Source organism: Micromys minutus (assembly GCF_963924665.1).
Source record: "Micromys minutus genome assembly, chromosome: 1".
NCBI lineage: Eukaryota > Metazoa > Chordata > Mammalia > Rodentia > Muridae > Micromys > Micromys minutus.
The window spans coordinates 99,193,421-99,215,687 of NC_137969.1; the positions used below are offsets into that span (position 1 = coordinate 99,193,421).

At 52.0% G+C, this 22,267-nt stretch overlaps 1 protein-coding gene across 6 annotated transcripts; it reads left to right on the top strand.

The window, feature by feature from the left end:
• The first annotated feature begins 4,243 nt into the window (after nt 1–4,243).
• PDLIM7 (PDZ and LIM domain 7) lies at nt 4,244–19,060 on the top strand. 6 transcript variants are annotated; one of them, XM_080928725.1, is made up of 14 exons: nt 4,244–4,311; nt 5,262–5,368; nt 8,907–9,058; nt 9,144–9,174; nt 9,607–9,725; nt 10,084–10,104; nt 10,340–10,476; nt 10,602–10,638; nt 11,594–11,655; nt 11,803–12,037; nt 13,060–13,240; nt 18,242–18,362; nt 18,458–18,573; nt 18,739–19,060. In XM_080928725.1, exons 2-14 carry the CDS (start codon nt 5,273–5,275, stop codon nt 18,823–18,825), a joined length of 1,395 nt encoding a protein of 464 aa, XP_080784851.1. In that variant the 5' UTR covers nt 4,244–4,311; nt 5,262–5,272; the 3' UTR covers nt 18,826–19,060. The 6 variants fall into 6 exon arrangements, with proteins under 6 accessions (XP_080784851.1, XP_080784852.1, XP_080784853.1 ...); XM_080928726.1 differs by lacking the exon at nt 10,084–10,104; XM_080928727.1 differs by lacking the exon at nt 9,607–9,725 and having other exon boundaries at nt 10,084–10,100.
• The last annotated feature ends 3,207 nt before the right edge of the window (nt 19,061–22,267 follow it).

Consider the following 22,267-nt stretch of genomic DNA (forward strand, 5'->3'; position numbering starts at 1 on the left):
GGATCACACTCATAGTACATACTCACATGCACGCATGTGCACACACACAAATGCATGCACACATGCACACTCATACACATGCACACACACATGTGTGCACACACACACACACATACTTCCTGCTCACTACAGACTTAAGAATCCCACTGCACACTGGACATCTGGGCATCTAAAAGACATTCTCGGGTCTAGGGTTATATAGCTAAAGGGTGCAGCCTAATGGACATGAAGCCCTTGCTCATCAACACTGGTGAAAGAAAAAGTTTCTCCAACTTTAATGTGTGACAAGAAGCCAGAAGTTGAGGGTCAGGCAGTACTGACCCACGTTTGTTTGAGAACAGAAAGAAAAGTCTAGAAGGATGTTAGGATCGTGAGAGTTAGATTAGCACATCATGTACCCAAGAAGTCCTGGCAAACTCCACAACCAACCAAGCAACTCTAGAGCTACAAGGCCAGGAAACCTCATCAGAGCAGCTTCAGCATGGAGGCCTTCTTCCTCAGTGGCTAGTCCAAGCCTTTGCTACTTCATCAAATACTAGAACACACTAGAGTCCTAGTCATAACCGAAATTGGAATCCAAAACTCTTGAGGACTTGGTCTGATAACCTCTCTGTCATTAAAAAATTCCAGAGAGAATTCCCAGAAAGCACACGATTATGTGTTTATTCCCAGCACTGCAAGATGAGATAATAAACCTTAGTTGGGGGTCATGGCCCATTATAATTCCAGCTCTAAAGACTGAGACATGATAAAAAGCTCTAGGCCAGCCCGGGCTACAAAGCGGTAGCCCATGTAGTAAAGACTAGGTTATACATCAAGGCCTTGCCTCAAAAACAAAACACAAAACAAGAACAGTCTAAGTCTCTTTTCCTTCGGGATTTCCATCTTGTTCCAACTGGATTAGAAGAGATACAGTCTGGAAGACTTTCAGAATTTAGAGGCCTGGCTGGGGAGATGCAGGGGTTCAAGCCACCAGAGGGCGCTATATCCTTCCTAGTCCGTGCCTGTTCCAACCCTGAGGCTGTGTGTTCTTGGGATGATCCCAAAACGGTGTCCAGGCCCAGGTCTTTCTGTGGAGCAAGAAAGGGCCCTGGAGGTCTTTTCCTGTCTGCTGACATGGCCAGGAGCCGGCCTCTTTCCTTCATTGCACCTTTGCAAGCCTTCCTTCTTTTATCTGCTCACTCATATTAACTGCGCAGGCTCTGAGGGCAGGCTAGTGAGGCCCAGACATCACAGGTCCAGTATGTCACAGACTGGAACGTACTGTGGAAAAAAAACAAAATAGGTTAGAAGTCTAGGGTATCAGGGGACTGCTGTTTTAAATATCTACAACTTACTTGCTTATTCTATTTGTCTAAGCATTTGTCTGCATGTTTATCTACACTCCATTTACACACTTGGTACACAGGGTGGCAAGAAGAGGGTGTCTGAAATCCCCTGGAACTAGAATTACAGATGGTTGTGAGCCACCACGTGGATGATGAGAATCAAACCCCGGTCCTTTGAAAGAGCAGCCAGTGGGTGCTCTTAACCACTGAGCCATCTCTCCACCTGGGGCTGCAGATTTAGATGGGATGCTCAGAGAAGGCCCCAGGAGGAGGTAGTATTCAGAGGAAAAAATAAATAAGGATTTTAGGTCTCTAGGGGGAGGGGGAATGTTTTAAGCAAAAGGAATTGAAAAATGCAAAGTGTCCTGGAGGCAAAGGCAAGCATGTTCTCAGAAGTACAGAATGAAGACCAGAGTGCTCTAAGTGAAGTGAGCAAACTTGGAATAGGCCTGGCCAGTTTCATTTCTTTTTCCCCGTCTTAGAGATTCAGACTTAGCATCTAGCCCAAGAAGCTAAACACAGCCTCCTCCTCTCCTTTATTTTTATCTTTTCTAACCTATTTTGAAGCAGAGTCTCACTAAAATGCCCAGGCTGGCCTTGAACTTGTTACCCTCCTCTTCCCCCAGTATCTGGGATAGCACAGGCCCTGTGCTGCCAGGCCCAACACTTGACCCAGTTTCTTAGTCTTGGGCAGGTCTTAAGGATTTTAGTTTTATTTTAAATCGAGTGTGAGCCCACTGGAATGCTAAAAAGATGAAGTGTGATCTCTGTTTTAAGAATATCACATCGGCGACGGCAAGAAGGCTGGGGGTGGGGGGAGGCAAGGGTGAGAGCGGGTCGGTCAGTGAGGAGGCTCGTAGGTGTTGAAGCATTCGGGGGTGGTGGAACAGCAGCAAGGATTAGCTGTGAAAACATCTCACAGGTGGAATCTGCGGGATTTGGGAGATGGCAGAGATGAGACGAGACCTATAATTCCGTAGGTACTGCTGAACCAGGCAGGCGAATGATGTCATTGACCGAGACCAGGAAGGAGTGAGAAGGAAGCTCAAACTAGGATTGGGTTGTGTGCGGGCACACATGTAGATGAGGGATCTATTATTGACACTTGCAGTTCTTGAGGAACGAGGGTGGCTTGGCCATTTTTGATGTTATGTGAGGCCAAAGGAGAGTGAGTGAGTGACCAGATGGCCAAGACTGGAGGCAGATGAAGAGTTATACAGGGAAGAAAGCCTCGAAGCCAGAGAGATGGTGATTTTAGATGAGGAAGCTCCTGGGCTCCATGGTAGAGTTTGCCCTCCCAGGGTAGAGCTGGAAGACCTGAGAACAATGCAAGTTCTAGCCAGTCTACACAAGGAATCTTTATGTGTATGGGTGTTTTCCCTGCACGTATATGTATGCTGTGTGTGTGCCTGATGCCTGAAGAGGTCAGAAGAAGGCACTGGAACCTAGGAAAAGAAGAAGGAGGAGGAGGAGAAGAAGAAGATAAGGAAGAAGAGGAGGAGGAAGAAGAGGGCTGGAGAGATGGCTCAGAGGTTAAGAGCATTGACTGCTCTTCCAGAGGTCCTGAGTTCAATTCCATCTGTAAAGGGATCTTTATATCCTCTTCTGGTGTGTCTGAAGACAGCTGCAGTGTACTCATATAAGTAAGATAAATAAATCTGAAGAAGAAGAAAAAAGGGAGAAAAAAACCTGATCAACCTGGTGTAGGCCAGCATTCCTTGGTAGGACAGGATGAACCCTGAAGGCTGCAGTTGGCTTGAGGTCATAGTCAAGTGTCAAGAGTACTAAAGAGGACAAGGAAAGGGATGTGATGGAGACAGAAGCATAGCAGACAGATGAAGAGGTTTTTTTTTTTTTTTCCCCCCGAGACCCAGCTTCTCTGTGTAGCCCTGGCTGTCCAGGAACTCGTTCGACAATCAGGCTGGCCTTGAACTTAGAGATCTGCCTGAAGGGGATTTCTTCAAAGATAACAACTCCCTTAGGAGTTTGTGTACTCAGGACAATGATGGGGAAGAGGGTGTGTGATGGGGGAGGAGGGGCTGGGCCAGGGGAGGTTGTGCACCTCACTACTCACTCAAACACTCAGGAGAGCTCAGCTTTCCTTTCTGCCCACCCTTGGCTAAAGCTGAGGAGAAAGTAGAGGCTCTGAGAACAGTCCATGGCAGCCCCTTTCATGCCAGCTGCATCAGAAGAACTGTGTACTCTGGACTGGGGTGTAAATAGGAAACAATCCATTCTAACAGTAGTTCTGGGGGGCTCGGGTGGAAGTCTCAGGGCTGTGGTCTTAACACTGTCAGGCAACAAGTGAAGCTAAGCCCGCCCCGTCAGCCCTTACTATATATGTATGTATATATGAATGTATGCATGTATATATTATGTCCTGTAAGCCTTTGGTTGGGTTTGGTGTTGAGGACTGAACTTAGGGCCTCCAACGAACTCAGCCACTGAACTCTATCACTGAGCCACACCCTGAACGCCAGAAAACCTAACTTGAAACTACTCTGTTTCCCTTCTCCAGTTCCTGAAATCTGATGGTGACGACCCCATTGACCTCTAACAGTATCCCTAACAGAAAAGTGTTATGATGCCGGTTTTTCCCCTACAAGGGAGAGTAAGATGAGAGGAGACCAATCAACTTGGGTGTTTCAAAAGGACACTTTGCCTCCACTCCGCCAGTGGGAGGCGCAAAGGGCTTGGGGGAGAGCCTGGAACTGGGCACAGGCTGGGCAGCGACCGGGCTGGCGAGGGTAAGTGCCGGATCTCGCCTTCCCTCTCCTGGAGATTCACAGCTTCTGGACTGGGTGGGGCCTCCCATCGACCCCGGGATGTCCACTCGCGTGGCCCAGGGAGGGCGTGGCCTAGGACTCCGCCCCCTTCCGCTGGCTCAAAGTGCGCGGCGTCCGAGGAGGCGGGGTCAGAGCGCAGCGGCGGCTCCCAGCGCGGCTCCCGGAGGCCGCCAGGCAGCGGCCCAGCCGGCACTCAGGTACCGACGTCCGCGAGGGGGTTCCTGGGCTGCACCCTACGGGGTCCCATGGACCGCTGAGGCACTGGGGAGGGTGTGGGCGGTCGTGGAGTGTGCCAGATTCACTCGGCTGGCTCCGGCCGCAGCCTCCGCCCCCGCCTTCCTGCGGCGAAGTGGGGCTGATTGGCGCCTGCGCCACCGTGTGCGGCGGGGACGCCGCCAAGCGCGGGGCTGGGGCGGGAGACGAAGGGAAACTGAGTCACGTTGGCAAGGGAACATCGTGCGTGGGTGGCACTACTTTCTCTGGTTTTCAGAAAGGATCCCCTCTCTGGCCATGTGTAAGGGACATGGCCCCGGTCCCTCTCCAGGGCCAGTAGCCCATTTTTTTTCCCCTTGCAGAGCGCAGGGGTCCCGCCCTGGCTACCAGCAACCTCGACCTGTCCCAAAATGGCTAGGACCTGCTCCAGCGTCCTTCTTCCCCACCCCTCCCCCTCATATCCCAAGCCCCTAATGTGCTCCCTCCTCGGGCTCTCCTTAGTGTCAGCTTACACGCCTTATATAGTCCGAACAGGCTCCAGCGGCGGCCTGCCTGCCTGGACCCGGGGAAGGAGGGGGAGCTGGCCCCTGACTCACCCCGCCGCCCTCCTGAGATTCCAGGTTAGCTTGGGCAAAGCAGTGCCAATTAACCCCACATCCAGCCCCTGGAAGAGAAAAGAATTTGAACTTGATGAGGACTTTCCTCGCCCTCCCAGTGGCAGGGGGCAGGGTGGGGAACCAACTTGTCTGTTGTCTGTGAGAGGTCGGCCTGCCAGGAGCCCAACCAAGCCAGACTAGATTCCTGCCTCCCAGTGCCTGTGTGTGCTGAGCGTCCGCCCGTGCCTTCTTGGTACCTGGCCAACACTAGTGCCCAGATCTAGACCTGCATGCCAATTTGCAGTGCAGACACTCAACTATCTCTTCTTTCCTCACAGGAGCAGGCGCCATGGATTCCTTCAAGGTAGTGCTGGAGGGGCCAGCCCCTTGGGGCTTCCGTCTACAAGGGGGCAAGGACTTCAATGTGCCCCTCTCCATCTCTCGGGTAAGCTTAGATGGGGTTACGAACTCCCCAAGGGTTCTTGGGTGCTCAGGTTCCCAGCAGATTATGGGAGGAAACAGCAGGGTTGGAGCAAGCCAAGACCAAGAGGACAGGGATGTCCAGGTCCAAACAGACACTTACTACAAAGACTCCCAACTAGGTTGAGAGTGGGAGAAGCGCTTCCAGCTTCCCTACTTTGACATGGCATTTGATGCTATTCCACCAAGCCCCTGTGGCCAGCCATCTGTGAGTGCCAAGGGGGAGCCTATTCCTTCAGTATTGGATGCTGATGTCTCATAGAAGTGTCTTAGCCAGAAGAGCAGCCTGTGGAGCCAGGTCCCCAGCAGGATGTAACTTCAGTCTCGCTGGCATTTAAGGAATAGCAATTGTCACCCTGTTTCTCCGAGTGATAGAACTTGGAGGTCTGAGGAGCTCATTCAGCAAGTCCACAGCAGACCAAGGGTTTGGAGGGAGACGTGTATGCCCTGTACATTTAAGGATGGGGAACTCAGGGGCTGGAGAGATGGCTCAGCAGTTAAGAGCACTGACTGCTCTTCCAGAGATCCTGAGTTCAATACCCAGCAACCACATGGTGGCTCACAACCATCTGTAATGGGATGCAATGTCCTCTTCTGGTGCATCTGAAATGAGAGATAGTGTACTCACATACATTAAATAAATATTAAAAAAAGAGAAAAAAAGACGAACTCTCCCCGCCCTGTGTGAGGACTGAGTCTCAGTCAGCTGTCTCCAGTCAGACTGTCCTGGCCTTTGACCCTAAGCAGAGGTGTAGAGGCTGACCTATAGGATTCTTGTTCCCATTCCTCAGTCCACCCTGGGGGAGGGGGTGGGGGGGGAGCTGGGAGCTGACTCCTCCCTGTGGTGGGAGGGGGGGGATTACCTTATAAGCCCAAGAATGCAGGCCCCAGCTAGGATGGCCAGCAGTGGCTAGTCAACAGAGCCCAAAAGGGTTAGCCTACGTCTAGGCTCCTCAGCTCACTGGTGGCCCCTCACCTTGGCCCTTAGTCACTTTTGTCAGTAGGACTCAAAGCAAACTTGCCCAGAGTGGGTGAGGCCAGCCTACCAGCTTGGTATCTCTAACTGGCCTAGGGGGTCAAAAAGGGGGCAGGAACTTCCTGCTCTGACATCCTCCTGCCTAGAGAGGCCCACCCAGCCACAGTGTAGGCAGGCAGCTGTTGGCAGGAAGCCTAGGGCAAGCCCAGCCCAAAGGGGCCTGAGAATTTCCAGGCACTGCTCAGCGTGAGAGGGGTATCAAAGCTGTTTCTCTCTATGGGAGCCAGACATGGTGGTCAGAGCAGGCAGGCATGTGGGCTGTGCTCTTCCCAGGATCCCTCTCTGGAATTGCCTTGGAATCTGCTCCAACCAGCAGGATGACTAAGGGCTATGGACCCTTCCCCCACATGTACATCCTGCAGTTTCTTCCTCCCCTCTGGGAAAGTGCTGGCCAGTGTGATGTAGGTCTTAGTTTCTTCATTGGTAGTGAAGGCCTTACAGATGTTGCCTGCTGGGGACACTCTGGCCCCTGCTGGCCTCTGGGTTCCTTTGTCAGCAACCTTGACGAGTGGGTGGGGCCACCCGCTGAGCCCTGCCCTGGAGTGAGTTAGGCCCTGATGGGTGGGGTGGTCTTTTCTAAATTGGGCCAGCTAGCTATCCCTCCCCTGACCCCAGAGTGGAGGGAGGAAGGAGGGGCTAGGGCTGGCTGAGGGCCCAGGCCTGGAAGATGAGGTAATGTCTGGGATTTGGGGGTTGGGCAGCTCAGTGGAGCTCCCAGGCTGACTCACCCACACCCATAACACTGTCCAGCCCCCTGGCTTTTCCCCTCCTTAATCTCATGAGCCACTTTTCTCAGCCGGTCCTTCCCATAGTGCTCCTCTCTCCAACTCTGACCATCGGCTTACCCCTCGCATGCTTCTGCCCTGCACACCCCATAAAAGAAGTTCCTCACTCTTCCACTCCTTTTCAGGGAGCCAGTTACTCTTCATCACGGGACCCCCACCTTGGTCTCGCCATGCACCTCTCAGGAAGCAGCCTGTGTAGGAAGGAGTGGCTAAACCAGGTTTCCATCTGTTGACTCACCATGCCTGTGACTAAGTCATTTCCCCTTTAGAGTGTCACTTCCCTGTCCCCATTATAAGGGGCTGGTTGGAGTGAAATAAAGGTGGGGGGGGGGCGTGCAGACCCCAAACGTAGCCATGGAGTGAGGGGACGTCTCTTTAGACAAGGTCTAGCCTTGAGCTGTCAGTCCTTCTGCCTAGCCTGCTAGAGTATTGGCATTACAAGTATACCACACCTGGCACCCCAGATTTTATTTAATTACTTTTATTAGTTTTTGAGGCAGGGTCTCTCTGTAATCTTGGCTGTTCTGGAATGCACTATGCAGACCAGGCTAACTTCCAACTCACAGAAACCCACCTGCCTCTGCCTCGGCAGTGCTGGGTGTACGCCACCACATCTAGCTATCCCAGCATCTTTATTGGGTGCCCTGTTGTAGTAGAGTGTTGCAGTCACAGCCAATCCTGGCTGTACCTCTTGCTGGCTGGGTGACTGAGTTCAGGTGTTTCTGAGTGTGAACAGGGTGACTCCCCAGACTCCTCTGCAAGCGTGTTGGGAGATGCAGGATTGATCCTAGGTGTTCCGTGAGTTGCTATTCTTACCATATGCTAGCAGGTAAAGAGGGCTCTGACTCACCAGCTCTCTCCTGCTAACCTCCCCTTCAGGTACAAAATAAAGCTGTCCAGTCTAGCTCCCCCTTCTGTCTTAGAGTTGGCAGTCTCTGTATGAGGTCCCGCTGTCCCTGACATCTCTGTCTGCTTCAGTACACACTGTATTAGCTCACCTGAGGAGCCTCCTGGGTCCTTGGGCATCCTGCGCCCCCCCCCCTTTCCTACTACCTGCTAAGTGTAAGTGCTTTGTGTGGTACCAGATGGTTGAGTGGCCTCGTGGTTTCAGGCCTGTGGAGAACCACCATGCCCCCGATCCTTTTGACTTTGAGTTGGGAATTTCTGGTTTGTGTGCCACAGTAGGGACAGTAGGAACACAGTAGGCCTGGTGGAGTGATTGCCACCAGCACTGACTGATTTCCTGGTAAGCGGTGAGCTTTGGTCACCAAAAATAAAAAAAATAAAAGTAAAGGAATGTGGAGCCATTTGAGGATAGAGAATACATTCATGAAGGCATTGGGGGCGGGAGGGAGGAGTCAGGACTTGGCCTTGAAGGGGGTGGGGGCGGTAGCAGTTCTCAGATAGAAGACAGGAGGACACTTCACAGGATATAAGTGACCCCAATCAACCCTGTTAGTCCTTTGTAGCCCAGTTTCAGTAACACAGGTCTGGGGAGGGCAGTCTGGTGGGTAAGACAGCCTACAGAGGCCTCAGAAAACACAGCCTTGGAAGGCTGAGGTCCTAGCCTGCAGGTATGGGCCCCAGCCCGAAGGTGTCTGTTTACCAACAGTGTCTGAACTGTGAGGGAGCTTGTGAGCTTGGGCATGCACCCATGGGCCTCTAACCATTCCTCTTCACAGCTCACCCCTGGAGGCAAGGCTGCACAGGCTGGCGTGGCCGTGGGAGACTGGGTTCTGAGTATTGACGGTGAGAATGCCGGAAGCCTCACACACATTGAAGCCCAGAACAAGATCCGCGCCTGTGGGGAGCGCCTCAGCCTGGGTCTCAGCAGGTACGGGTTCTGATAGGCTGAAGGGGTGAGGATAGTCTCTGGTCTCACTTACCCTCCACGACTGCTTCTCTCTCTTCTTCTCCAGAGCCCAGCCTGCTCAGAGCAAGCCACAGAAGGTAGGTTACACAGGAGATATCCTGGCTGAGAAAGGGAGGGGCCTGGGCTGGACTGATCTGCCCTCCCTGGGGGGACCCTCTCTCCGGCAAAGAGTAGAGGGCAGATGCCAGAACGGGCAGGGTCTGGGGAGCGGAGAGTGGAGCTAGGAGCTGCCGCACGGTCCGGGCGCCACGCGTGCCTGCTTGTCTGTCCGCCTGCTTCTTCCCACAAGCTGTGCTGTGTGTGCCACCCACCCTTGGTCCCTTTGGCCCAGAGGGAATTCATCACTTCCAAATGGGCCCCTTGAAATCGTAGTCACCCCTTCATCTTAACCTCTGGACAGATGTGTAAGAGTGGGGCCAGACCTGTCAGTGTCCTTGGTGGTGGTGACAACTCTGTTCCCACCTCAGCCCCCACTCCCACCTACCCTGCCCGGCTCTGTCTCTGCCCAGGCCCTGACCCCTCCCGCCGACCCCCCGAGGTACACTTTTGCACCAAGCGCCTCCCTCAACAAGACGGCCCGGCCCTTTGGGGCACCCCCACCTACTGACAGCACCCTGCCGCAGAATGGGTATGTCAGCCCCTGCCCATTCACTCCGACCTCTTGTGCACACGTTTAGTTCTTCCGCAAGCGCACGCACAAGCTGCCTGCTACTGCTCAGTCTGTGTCGGACCCCAGCCCCTTAACCGTGTGGCAGCAATCCCTGGCAAGCGGGTGGGGCTTCGGGAAAAGAGCCCCACCTAAGGATGTTGCTGTTCCACGGGCTCTGCCCTCCTGGGCAGCCTGGGGTTGGGGTGTGGTGTTGGGCCAGCTGAGTCTCACACTTGTTGCTTTCTTGCCTCCCTCTCAACTGCTCTGATCCCCCACCCCAATCTATCTTCTCCTGTGTCTGTCCCTTTATTTGTCTATCTGTCTATTTCCTTCACAGGTGCAGACCCCTGACAAGTCAGTGAGCCCCCTCTTCCTGTCACTTTTCTCCCTTCCTTTTGGCACTCTGGGTGGTGGCCCCTCCCTACCCTGCCTTCCTGTTCCCTCTGATTTACCCACTTACCCAGCCTCCCCCCCCTCCCTGCTCCCTTCCCCGCCTCTCAGCTTTCACCATAACCCATGCACATCACATCCTGGGAGGGGCAGCCCCCTGGTGCCCACAGAACCAGAGGTTCTGAGCTCTACCCTTCCCATAGACAGTTGCTCAGACAGCTGGTCCCCGATGCCAGCAAGCAGCGTCTGATGGAGAACACCGAAGACTGGCGGCCTCGGCCAGGGACAGGCCAGTCCCGCTCCTTCCGAATCCTTGCCCACCTCACGGGCACAGAGTTCAGTAAGTGCTGGCTGATCCAGGTCAGGGCGGACTCTCCTGGCCTTAGCCTGGGCCTGACTTCACCAGGACTCAAGGCTGGGGTGACCCTTGTTTCTCTTGGTCAATGCCTGCCTCTGTCCTCTCAGTGCAAGACCCGGATGAGGAATTTATGAAGAAGTCAAGGTAAAAGCTTGGGCGCCAGCCCCTCTCCCTAACCTCCCACTTCTTCCTTTCCAGCCACCGGCCCTTGTCTGCTGGCCACCCCTTGCCACAGCTCTCTTCTATCCCTTCCTCCTTTCCTTCCCTTCATCCTCCCTGCCTCCCTTCCATCTCTCCTTCCTTTCACTTCTTCCTCCTCTCTCTCTCTGCCCCTCAGGGAAAAGTATGTCCTGGAGCTACAGAGCCCACGCTATACACGCCTCCGGGACTGGCACCACCAGCGCTCTGCCCACGTGCTCAACGTGCAGTCATAGCCTGGCCCTTCCCAGCCTGCTGCCCTCTGCTTTCCTCTCTCTGCTACTCCCTCCTGGGGTACCCCATGGGTGCCTCCAGCTCTTGCCTACCACTTTCACGTCCCTGGCCTGAACCTCCTACTGGCCTGGTCCTGGCAACCGGCCTGGCACAGGGACTGGCTTCGTCTGACACTGCCTTCCTTCTTGGCCCTGTGGTACTACTGTCTGCCAGGTCTGCGCTGCCTTGAGCATGGAAATAAACGTTCTCGGCCTTGCTTCCTTTGCCTCTTGTCTCCCATCTTTTGGGTCTGGTTATGTTTTGGGTTTGGGATGATGCTAACTGGTTTAGACTTGGTGTGGGTCCTGTAGCCTGCTTCTCAGTGGGAGGGAGTACCTAACCAAGATGCCTCTGCCTTACCCGTGGTTCTCCTGGATAAGAGGAGACCCAAAGCCTGTCCTAGGAGCAGGAGCACACTCTGCTTCCACACTCTACACAGCAGCCAGAAAGCAGTACCCTACTTAGGGAAAGCACTGCTTCCTACCCCTAACTCACAGGGACCTAGAATCCATCCCAGCAGCTCCCAATGAATTTAGGCATCACCCAAGGGAACAGCACAGCTGAAGTTAGGGGTGGGACCATGCCCAAAGCCTCAGCCAGGCAGGGCCTTGAATGGCAGATCTTACAGCCAGGTGCCCAGGACAGAAGCCCCAGCCCCAGCCTCAACTATACCCCAGGAATCCTGGCCTGGTAAGACAGTGGGCTTGGGGCTGAAGAAGGGGGGGGGTAGCCTCCATAGACATAGGGGTGGTGGGCTTTTAAGGCTACCCTGGGTTCTACCCTCTGCTCTTTGGGCTCCCTGAACACCCCTCTGGATCTACTTTCTTTGGCTGTCAGGCCCCACCACTCCCAGCCCTACCAGCCGCCCACCCTGGGCTGTGGACCCTGCATTTGCTGAACGCTATGCCCCAGACAAAACCAGCACAGTGCTGACCCGGCACAGCCAGCCAGCCACACCTACGCCTCTGCAGAACCGCACTTCTATAGTACAGGCCGCAGCTGGAGGGGGCACAGGAGGGGGCAGCAACAATGGCAAGACTCCTGTATGTCACCAGTGCCACAAGATCATCCGGTGAGTGTTTCCTTCTAATGCTGATCTTTCTTGCCATCCAGCCTGGCCCTGGCCTGTCTTATGTACCTAGTTTACCTCTGCTGCTACTCTAAGAGAGTTAAGGATTTGGTTGAAGCCGGGAAGGATCTAGCCTGGATCCTCGGATCTTTTTAAATTTTCATATTTTTGTAACGGGTGTTTCGTCTAGATGTGTATCTGTGCACCATTTGCATGCCTGGTGCCCACAGACACCAAGAAAGGGTGTTGGATTCCCCTGGAATTGGATGGAGTTTAGATGGCTGTGAGCCTTCATGTGGGTGCTGGGAATCAAACCTGGGACCTGTAGAAGAGCAGCCAGTGATCTCAGCTGCTGAGCCATCTCTGCAGCCCCCATCCTCAGGTTCTTAATCCTGCACTTCCTACAGTGCTCACACCCATCTGTAGCAGGGAGGTGCCAGCAGCACCCTGAAGCTGTGTCTGTCACATTGCCACTCTGAATAAAGAAGGGCCTCCCTCTCTGTAGCTTCTGCCTCATGTTTGGTCTCTGCTGAGCCTCTGCTCTCAGAGCCGATGGGCCACAGGTACTTCCCTCTGTGGAACCCAGCCAAGTCACACAGCCCCTCAGAGTTAGGTTCCAGAACCTTCCTAGTTGTTGGCCCTGTCCCTGGCCTGCTTTTGGTCTGCCTTCAGCTCTCAGGCAGAGAGGATTTGTAAAACATCTCCTTCTAACACCCCTGTTTAATCTAAGACCTGCTCAGACCAAATGGAACAAGCAAGCAGGACTGGGTGTTCACCAGGGTCTCCTCGCCTGTCTATCTTCACACTGGGCAGTAGTCCCAAGGGGTGTCTTGGTAGACTAAGCTATTAACTTCCACCCAAAGCAGGGTGCTTCTATTATCAAGAGCATATATACTTTTGGTCCATCTTGCTGTATGAACAAGCAGCTCTTGTAAGAACAAGTATCTTCTGAAGGCAGAAAATGCCACTCCTGTCCTCCTCCTGGAGCCCCCTACCTCATTTGCATATATTCCCTCTCTCTGCAGCGGCCGATACCTGGTAGCTCTGGGCCACGCATACCATCCTGAGGAATTTGTGTGCAGCCAGTGTGGAAAGGTCCTGGAAGAGGGTGGCTTCTTTGAGGAGAAGGGAGCTATCTTTTGCCCCTCCTGCTATGATGTGCGCTATGCACCCAACTGTGCCAAATGCAAGAAGAAGATCACTGGAGTGAGTGGGGCTGGCAGGTGGGCAGAGGGGCTGGTGGGCAGGAGGACAGGTGGGCCTGGTGAGTAGGAAGGGCAGGAGGGCAGGAGGGGCAAGGGAGAAAGTGAAATCTTAGCAGTGTTCAGCACTGTTGAACAGCTGTCAGATGTGGAGCTCTCAGCAGGAATCTCCAGGATCCTAAACAGCCTAACAGCAGAGATAGAGCTCAGTGGTAGAGCGCTTGTGTAACATGCACAAGGCCCTAGTTCCATTTCTGTACAGCCTCATCAGGCGTGGTGGCGTTGACTTCTCATCCCAGTACTCAGAAAGCAGAGGCAAGAGGATCATGAATGACAGGCCAGCCTGGGCTACACAGTGAGACTGCCTGAAAGAAGCAAAAACATGCTAATAATGACTTCACTTTGTATCAGGCAGGATGCTCTTTTTTTTCTTCAGTTCTTCTGGGTGGGGTTTCTCTGTGTAGCCCTGGCTCTCTTGGAACTTACTCTGTAGACCAGGCTGATCTTGAACTCACAGAGATCCTGCTGCCTTCTAAGAGGGATTAAAGGCGTGCACCACCACTGTCCCACCAGCCAGGATACTCTTAGGAGACCAACTATTTATTTATTTATTTATTTGGGTGTGTTTATTTTACGTGTATTGGGTGTTTTGCCTGCACATATGTGTGTGCACCACATTCACCACTGGTACTCTCAGAGGTCAGAAGACAGTGTCCTCTGGAATTGGAATCACAGATGGTGTGACTTACCATATGAGTGCTAGAGATGGAACTCGGGTCCTTTTACCAACTGAGCCATCTTTCCAGCCTAAAAGACCAAACTCTTACTCAAAACAAGCTTAAGCAAAGGAAGTGAGCCAGCCCCAGCGACTAGAGGTGTTGACTCCAGATGCCTCTGAGCCTTGGCTCCATGTTCTCCTGAGTCTGCCTGTTTTTACCTTCTCTCGGCTTCTTTCATTCCCAGCATGCTTTTCCTGGAGACTGGCAAGAACAGTGTCACTGTGCCTCCAAGGTTCCATTTCCCCATTAGCTCCATAGGAGAGAAAACACCTCAGTCCCACTCAGTACCTGGTGATCCCAGCACTGATGTTCATTGGCGTAGCTTGAGTCACATGATCATCCCTGAAAAGTTACTTATGTCTGATTGGATGGGGCTGGGCTGTGCCCTCCCCTGTAGCTGTCAGGAAACATTGACAGGTGGCTTTGAGCTCCAAATGAACCAGTGACCAGCGACAAATAGTGACCTCAAATAAAAGCAGGATGGCGTACCCTAAGAAGGGAAATAGTCGAGAAGGCTATACCCACTGGGTCTGCATTTGGCTGCCATATCAGTGGAGGCATGGCTGGTAGAAACGGGCTTATTTATTTCAGACAGAAGAATTCCTGAGCTAGAATGGGACTCCAGGGTGCTTGATCTGTAATGCTTGTCAGACGGCTGCTGAGGCTGGGCAGGAGAGGGAAGAGGCAAATAGCATTCCTTAGAGGGGTAGTGTGTGCTGGGAATCTAGCCCAGGGCTTTACATTATTGTCTAGAACTGCAATACATCCATCACAGGCTATATCACAGTGTGCTTGTCGCCCTAGCCTTTGGGAGTATTGGTTCCAGGACCCACAGATACTAGTGCCCAAGTTCCTTTATACAGAGCGGCATTATAGTCACATGTCACCCGTGCATATTGTGTTCTCTGCTTCATTCCATCTCTAGATAATTTAGAATCCTCAGTCAGATATCGATAGGGGTTGCTCCGGATTGTTGGGGGATAATGACCAGAACAGGAAGTCCACATCTGTTCAGTACAGGCACAAGTACTTCCAAGTGTTGTTGATTCACGGCTGGTCAAAGCTGCAGCAGATGCCAGGCCTGAGAGTTCTGAGGGCCCCTGTACTTTAGCTCTGCAGTCGAGGTTGCAGCTGTCGTGGGACTGGAAGGCTGTCTAAAAGGCCACAAGCAGCCGGTCCTTGTCTGCTTCCAGTGTGCAAAGCCCAAACTCGGGCATTTAACCTGACAGTACTTGTGGATGGCAAAGGCAGAAATCCAAACTAAAACATGGATGCAAATATATTCTTTCCTCAAAGGCTAAACACAGAGCCTACCACCAGGTTTTCTTTGCACAGCTGGGCTTGAGACTTCATCTGTGTATATAGCAGGAGGTCAAACCTGGCAAACAGGTCTAGCCCGTGACATACAAGGCTTGGGGGAACGGGGACACAGAACAGATTAAATTTGACAACCTTCGTGGGTTTCTATTTTATATAATGGTCACTAAGGACGAGAAAGGGGAATAAACTGTGAGTGTGTGTCTGTGTATATGTGTGTGTCTGTGTGTATGTGTTTGTCTGTCTAGGGGGTGGTAAGAGTATAAAGCTGAACCCAGGCTGTCTTCCTCCTAACTTGAGCTCTTTGGATACAGAGGGGAGTCTGTTAGGTGTGGCCAGAGTCCACAATGTGACTCTCAGATTAGTGAGAAGGGGAGAGAGCTCCTTCAGCAGTTCCATGCAGAGGTGGATAGCCTGGGACTGGATAGTGGACTGAGGCTCCTTTGTTTTGTTGTCTACACATTTTCAATATGTGTTTGTAGTCTAGGGTGGCTCTTGAGCCTTGGCCAAAATGTCGGCATTCCAGCTAGCCCTAAGTCATAAGGGGAAGAAGAGACAGGTGGCAACCATCTTTAAGGGATGATGTCACTTAGACCTTCTGCTTCCATTCTGCTGACCAGAACCCACTTGTTAACCACATCTAGCTGCAAGGGAGGCTGATGTATAGCCTTTATTTTGGGTAGCCACATACCTAGAAAAGATGGATTTCATCAGTTACCTGAAAGGAGAATACTCATCTCCCAGGGATAAAAGTCTACCCTCACCAATCTTCCAGGTGTTATAAGGGGTCTTTTGCCCAAAAGTCCCTTGAAAATACTCCCTGCTTCTGGCTCCACTTGGTCAGTAAGCTCTGGTTTCTCTACCACTGCACCTTTGCATTCTCCGAGCATCTCTTACCATCACCCTTCCTCGACTAAGACTCGACTGTCACTTCCTCAAGAACCCTTTCAGCCTCTTTTTTTTTTTTTTTTTTTTAATTGTGTGTGTACACTTGAATGAATGCAAGCATACCTGGAATCCAAACGAGTGTGTCAGGTTCCCTGGATGTGGAGGGAGTTACAGGCTGCCAAAAGTGGATGCTCGATATTGAACTTCAGTGTCCTTCAAAAGAATACATCATCTTTCTAGTCCCAGGAATACCCTTCTATGTGTTCTTTCATTCATTCATTCATTCATTCAGTACCCTTTTACTGTATTCTATTCATTCACTCTCACTTTTGTTGAGACAGGGTTTCTCTGTGTACGTCTGGCTCTACTGCAACTCACTCTGCAGACCAGGCTGGCCTTGAACTCAGAGACCCACCTCTGCCTCTCAGTGCACTACTACCACCCCATATCTTCTCAAAACCCACCCGTCCCATCAGACCTCCCCGCAGCTCACTCCCTGTAGCCTCATCCTTTGACCCACCCTGCTTCCCTGGGTGTGGAGACTGTGAGCCAAGAGCAGGTCTGTTTGATTTAAGCGCTGTGCCTGTCATAGAAGGTGGTCAGTAAACACTTGAACAGGTGCACGGAAGTGGCTTCGAGAGGAAGACAAACACACGTGAGGATTCCCTCAGAGAAGGATGCGTGCCGAAGAGTGGTTCCAGTCCTAGGTAGTGCTTGAGGAAGGTGTGAAGGAAGATAGAAGAGTTAGAAGCTGAAGGCAGGTTAGATGAGCTTCAGAAAGCTGCTGTTGGGCTTGTGGGGGAGGGGGAACTACAGCCAGGAGTATCCGAGAGCTAAGATGTCCCCCAAGATTACATTTGGCACAGCCACACTTGTGTTTCTGAATCAGTAAGCATTTTTTACAAATCCGACCTAGGTGCAGCTGGGTGGGACATGCTTGCCTAGCGTCTGTGAGGTCCTAGATTTTTATCTCCAGCACCAGGAAAGACAAAAGGTTTCAACCTAAATATTCTAGTCATTTGGAATGAACCTGTCAGAACCACCCTTTGAAGCAGAACAAGAATCCCCAAGTGAGGCTGGTTCCACTGAATACCCCAGCTGGCTGTATGAGAACCTGGATCCCTGACTGCAAACCTGGGCTATTTTCTAAACAGCCCAAGATTAGGTTTGGGTACTCGGTTCTTATGGAAGGTCGCTAGGCTGTACAAGACGATAAAGCTGTTGCCAGGTGCCCCATACAGCCTCTGGCCCTGGTGAGCTAAACCGTTCCAGGAATGGCCAGTTTTTCCCTGGAGACAGTTCCTCTCCTGAGCCTCTGCACTGTCCAGTGGAGCCAAGTCCACTGAGGACCCTCAGTGGGCTGAGCACTGTTGAAATAGTTCTTCAACATCTAGGAAGGATTTCGGGGGGGGGGGTGAGTTGGTTTAAAGTATTCACAGGTGAGGTATAGCTCCAACACGGGTGTGCTTGATGTGACAGTCAACATGTGAGTGACTGGGAGAGGAGGGACTGGGTCCTGCACAGGCTTTTTAAAGACAGGATCTTTGACAGTTACACGGGCCAAGTTTGAACTCCACCCAGCAAGCCTTTAAGCTGTCACCCGGCTGGATGTGTCTTGAAGGTGGAGCCTTTAGTACTTACTGATTGATGAAGGGTTATGAGGGAAAGGGGAGTTTTGAGTCATGGAGGCACAGACCTGAAAGCTCAGCGCTCAGCAAATGGAGACAGGAGCATCAGCATCAGGGGTTCAAAACCAGCCAGAGCTACAAAAGACTACCTCAAAAAAGAAAAAGAAAAAGAAAGAAAGAAAGAAAAAGGAGATGGTGGGTTTGGGTCTGAACAGATAGGGGTCTTGATGTCTGAGACCTGATGCTAGGGACCGGGGACCTTGGGGGTTGTCGAGCAGCTCTGGGAGCTGTGCATACAGAGATGTAATGTTTTATAGCAGTGGGAGGGGCCATGCCTGCCTTCCCTCGTTCTTGGGGGTGGGCTGACCCTGGCGTGGCTGTGGCCTCTTGCAGGAGATCATGCATGCTCTGAAGATGACCTGGCACGTGCATTGCTTCACCTGTGCTGCCTGCAAAACACCTATTCGCAACAGAGCCTTTTACATGGAAGAAGGGGCCCCGTACTGCGAGCGAGGTACAGGGGTAGCCCAGACAAGCCAAGGAGGGACTGGGGTGCAGGGGAGGGGCAGGGTTGTGGATACAGACCCTCTTTTCTGTCCCCATTACCAGACTATGAGAAGATGTTCGGCACAAAATGTCGAGGCTGTGACTTCAAGATCGATGCTGGAGACCGCTTCCTGGAGGCGCTGGGTTTCAGCTGGCATGACACATGCTTTGTTTGCGCGGTAAGCGCCCCCTCCCCCCATTTCCCATCCCCCTCATCCCCTACCCTTGGTGCCCTCTGTTTCATACTACACACCCATCTCCTGCCTGTGGGATATCAAAGAGCTTGGGAAAGGGCCTCTGCCCTCCTCCCCAGCCTCCTGTGACTGGACCTTCATTGTCCTCAGATATGTCAAATCAACTTGGAAGGAAAGACCTTCTACTCCAAGAAGGACAAGCCCCTCTGCAAGAGCCATGCCTTTTCCCATGTATGAGTACCTCCCACATGCTGTTGCCACCCTACTCTCCCCTGAAGGGTGAAAAAATGAGAAAGATCGCCCTCGACCTTTCTGGGTAGGGCTGGCAGTAGTTGCCCTAGCCCCAGCTCCTGGCTGGATCCTGGGGTTCCCTCTTCACTGTCCCCTTTCCCACACTTCCTCCACCACCGTCACTCACTGGTGCTGGCCTCCTAGCCCCAGTTCACTCCGGTGCCACAATAAACATGTATGTAGCTGCGTGCTGTGTGCCTCCCCGCTTTGTGTCTGGAATAATGGTACTTGAAGCAGAAGGAGGATGGGCGTGAAAACTGTTCTTGGGGCAGAGCCTCTTCGTCCTCCTGGGGATGTGGAAGCTTCATGGTCACTGGAAAGAAGTACAGTGTGGACCCCATGTCTTCAGCTTCCTGCCCACAGAAGGAAGCCTCTGGTAGGAGGTCGGGGTGGAGGTGGGACATGATTGCCAGGTGAGACACACATCACCTGCCTCCCATCATCCACCACCTAGAAAACAAGAACAGGCTGGGAGGGAGGGGGCTTCGAGTGCTGGGTTCAAGCCCCAGATGGGGATCTGGAGTGTCCTGGGGACAGTGTGGACACAGAGGTTCCAGGGAAAGGCAATGTTGGAGAGAGGACCCAGGGATGAGCCCCAGGATCCCTGGGCAATGTAGCTAGGAATCTTATGTACCAGAGGCTGCTTACTCATGCCTTGTTCCCACCCACCTCGCCAGGTGCCATATTCCCACCCACCTCGCCAGGTGCCTTTGAGTCATTTTTTTTTAAAGAGGTATTTTTGTGTATGAGTGTTTTGCGTTTTGCCTGTATGTATGTACGTATATACACCATTTGCATACCTGGTGTCCATGGAGGGTAGGAGATGTCGTCATCAGAATCTCTGGAACAGGGAATTATAGATGGTTGTGAGCCACCATAGAGTGCTGGGGCCCAGACCTCAGCCCTCTGTAAGAACAGTAAGATTTACCAGAAAAGGAATTGTGAGCCACCAGGTGGTTGCTGGGATTTGAACTCAGGACCTCTGGAAGAGCAGTCAGTGCTCTTAACCACTGAGCCATCTCTCCAGCCCCTGTTTGTTTTTTGAGACAGGGTTTCTCTCTATAGTCCTGGCTGTCCTAAACCTCAATCTGTAGACCAGGCTGGCCTCGAACTCACAGAGATTCCCCCTTGCCTTTCCCTTTGGAGTACTGAGATTGAAGGCCTGCACCATAGCATGCCTAGTCTTGTTTGTTTTTTGAAACAGGTTATTATTCTGCATCCTAAGCTGGCCTGGAACTCGGTTACCTGGCTAGCTTCAAATTTAAGGGCTTTTTCCTGCCTTAGCCTCCCCAGTGCTGAGGTTGCAGAGTGAAGCTCACACACTCTTCTTCATTACCTTTTTGTTGTTGTTTTATTTGGTTGGTTGGGTCATTTTTGGTTTAATTTGGTTTGGTTTGGTTTGGTTTAGGGTTTTTTGTTTTGTTTTTTGAAACAAAGTTTTATGTATCCCAGATTGACCTTAACTCACTGTGCAGCCCAAGGAAGATCTTGAACCTCAAATTCCTGTTTCTACCTCTTGGTAACACCTGGTTTTATGCAGTGCTGGGACTCAAACCCTGGGCTTTGTGCTTTCTAGGCAAGGACTCTGTCAGCTGTATCATATCTTCAGCCTTGCTTACTCTTTTTCTAGATGAGTAAGCTCAGAAAGGTCAAGACATGTAACCAAGGTCATACAGCCAGAGCCAGGCACGACAAGGGGTGTGTTGCCCTAAGACTGGCTGAGACAAGTAGCCAAGGTCATACAAGTCACACAACCTCAGCACCAGGCAGGAAGCCCGGGTGGATTGCCCTAAGACAGGCTGGTACTGAGTTATGCTTGTAAGCCAGTGCCCCTCCAGGAAGCCTGCTTTTACTGTGGGGTCATTTATGTTTTTTAATTTGTATATCTGGGTGTTTCTCCTACATAGATGTATGCACACTACTTTCATGCCCGGCACCTGTGGAGGCTGGAAGAGATGGGATCCCTGGGAACCAAGTTACAGAAGGGCGATAACCTCTGAGTGCTGGGAGGAGTCAAACCCTGATCCTTTGGAAGAGCAGCAAATGCTCTTAATCACTGAGCCATCTCTCCTGCTGTATTTGATGGGTTGGTGGTTTTAGGAGAGGCACATCATTCCCCACTGACGTCTCTCCTTCCCGCTGGTACCCTCTACCACCCAAGAGGCTCTGCCACCTGTCTCAAGGCTGAACAGCTGAGGGACTGAAGAGAGGACCCGGGTCAGAACAACCTAGTGTTTTCCGGACCACATGTTCTTACGTACCTCCAGGCTGATCCCTTTTGTGAAAAGGTCTGAGGGTCAGTCTCCATCCTGCAGACCTTGCACATCTGGTGTATAGAAAGAGTAAATGTTTGTTTAGTGAATGAGTGAGTGACGTATTTTGTTTAGGAGACAATTTCAGGAAGCAGCAGAAGATTCAAGTCTATATTCACCTTAGTTTCAATTCAGGAGTGAACTTGGGGCAGGCGCAGGACCTTCAGTATAAATGCTTGTAATTAACCTGAGGAGAGCTGAGGCACAGGCCCCGGCAGGTAACACCGGGAGTAAAAGGGAGGATGTGGCTGTCTTTCAACATAGACATGCTGAGCATATTAAACACAATGTCTTCTAGTTCACAGGGAAATGTACTCACGATCTCCTGCTTCTATTGAACTGTGAAGCCCTCTCAGTCCATCCTTGGTTTCCATGGATACCAAAGAGCAAGAACACAAGGGTGGGTGGCAATTGCTGCCAGGCACCCTTCTGGGGGTAGCCACCCCTTGTCCTGAACTAAGGGCTTCCATGTCCTCCTGGCAATGCAGCCAAATTTGCCAGATTAGCAGCAGTGTGTGCAGGTTTGTGTGTTTTGTATGACAGCTGGTTTTTTGTTTTTTTGTTTTTTTTTTTTTTTTTTGGTATCGGCAGATTTTTTTTTTAACCCCACTTTAAAGATAATAAATTGAGGCCAAATCCAGTGTTAGGATAGCTAGGGACTCAGCACAGAAAACTGACAGGGGACCCGAAACAGTGACATAGAGTTGGGCACAGAAAGCAGAGGGAGCCGCCAGGGACGGCAGCGTGACAGCCTGCAGGGAGCTCCTGCAGGGCTCTCCACACAGGCCAAGAGCATTTCCAGAAGTTGCCAACACTCTCAACCAGGCAGATAAGGCCAAGGAGTCCCCATGGAATTTCAAAACAAGGTGACATTTGCCAGATCAGTTTAGCAAAGAGCTGGGCCACTGCCAGGACTTAAGAGGAACAGGTGTATGTGTGAAGAGAGTGCAGACAGCCCTGAAGAGGCATTGGGGGGGGGGGGGGGGACACGGTCAACCAAGTACAGATATGGGTAGGGAGCAGGGAGTGTGGGTGGAGATAGAAAGCCAGAGGGTCCAAGATAAGTAAGGGAAGCA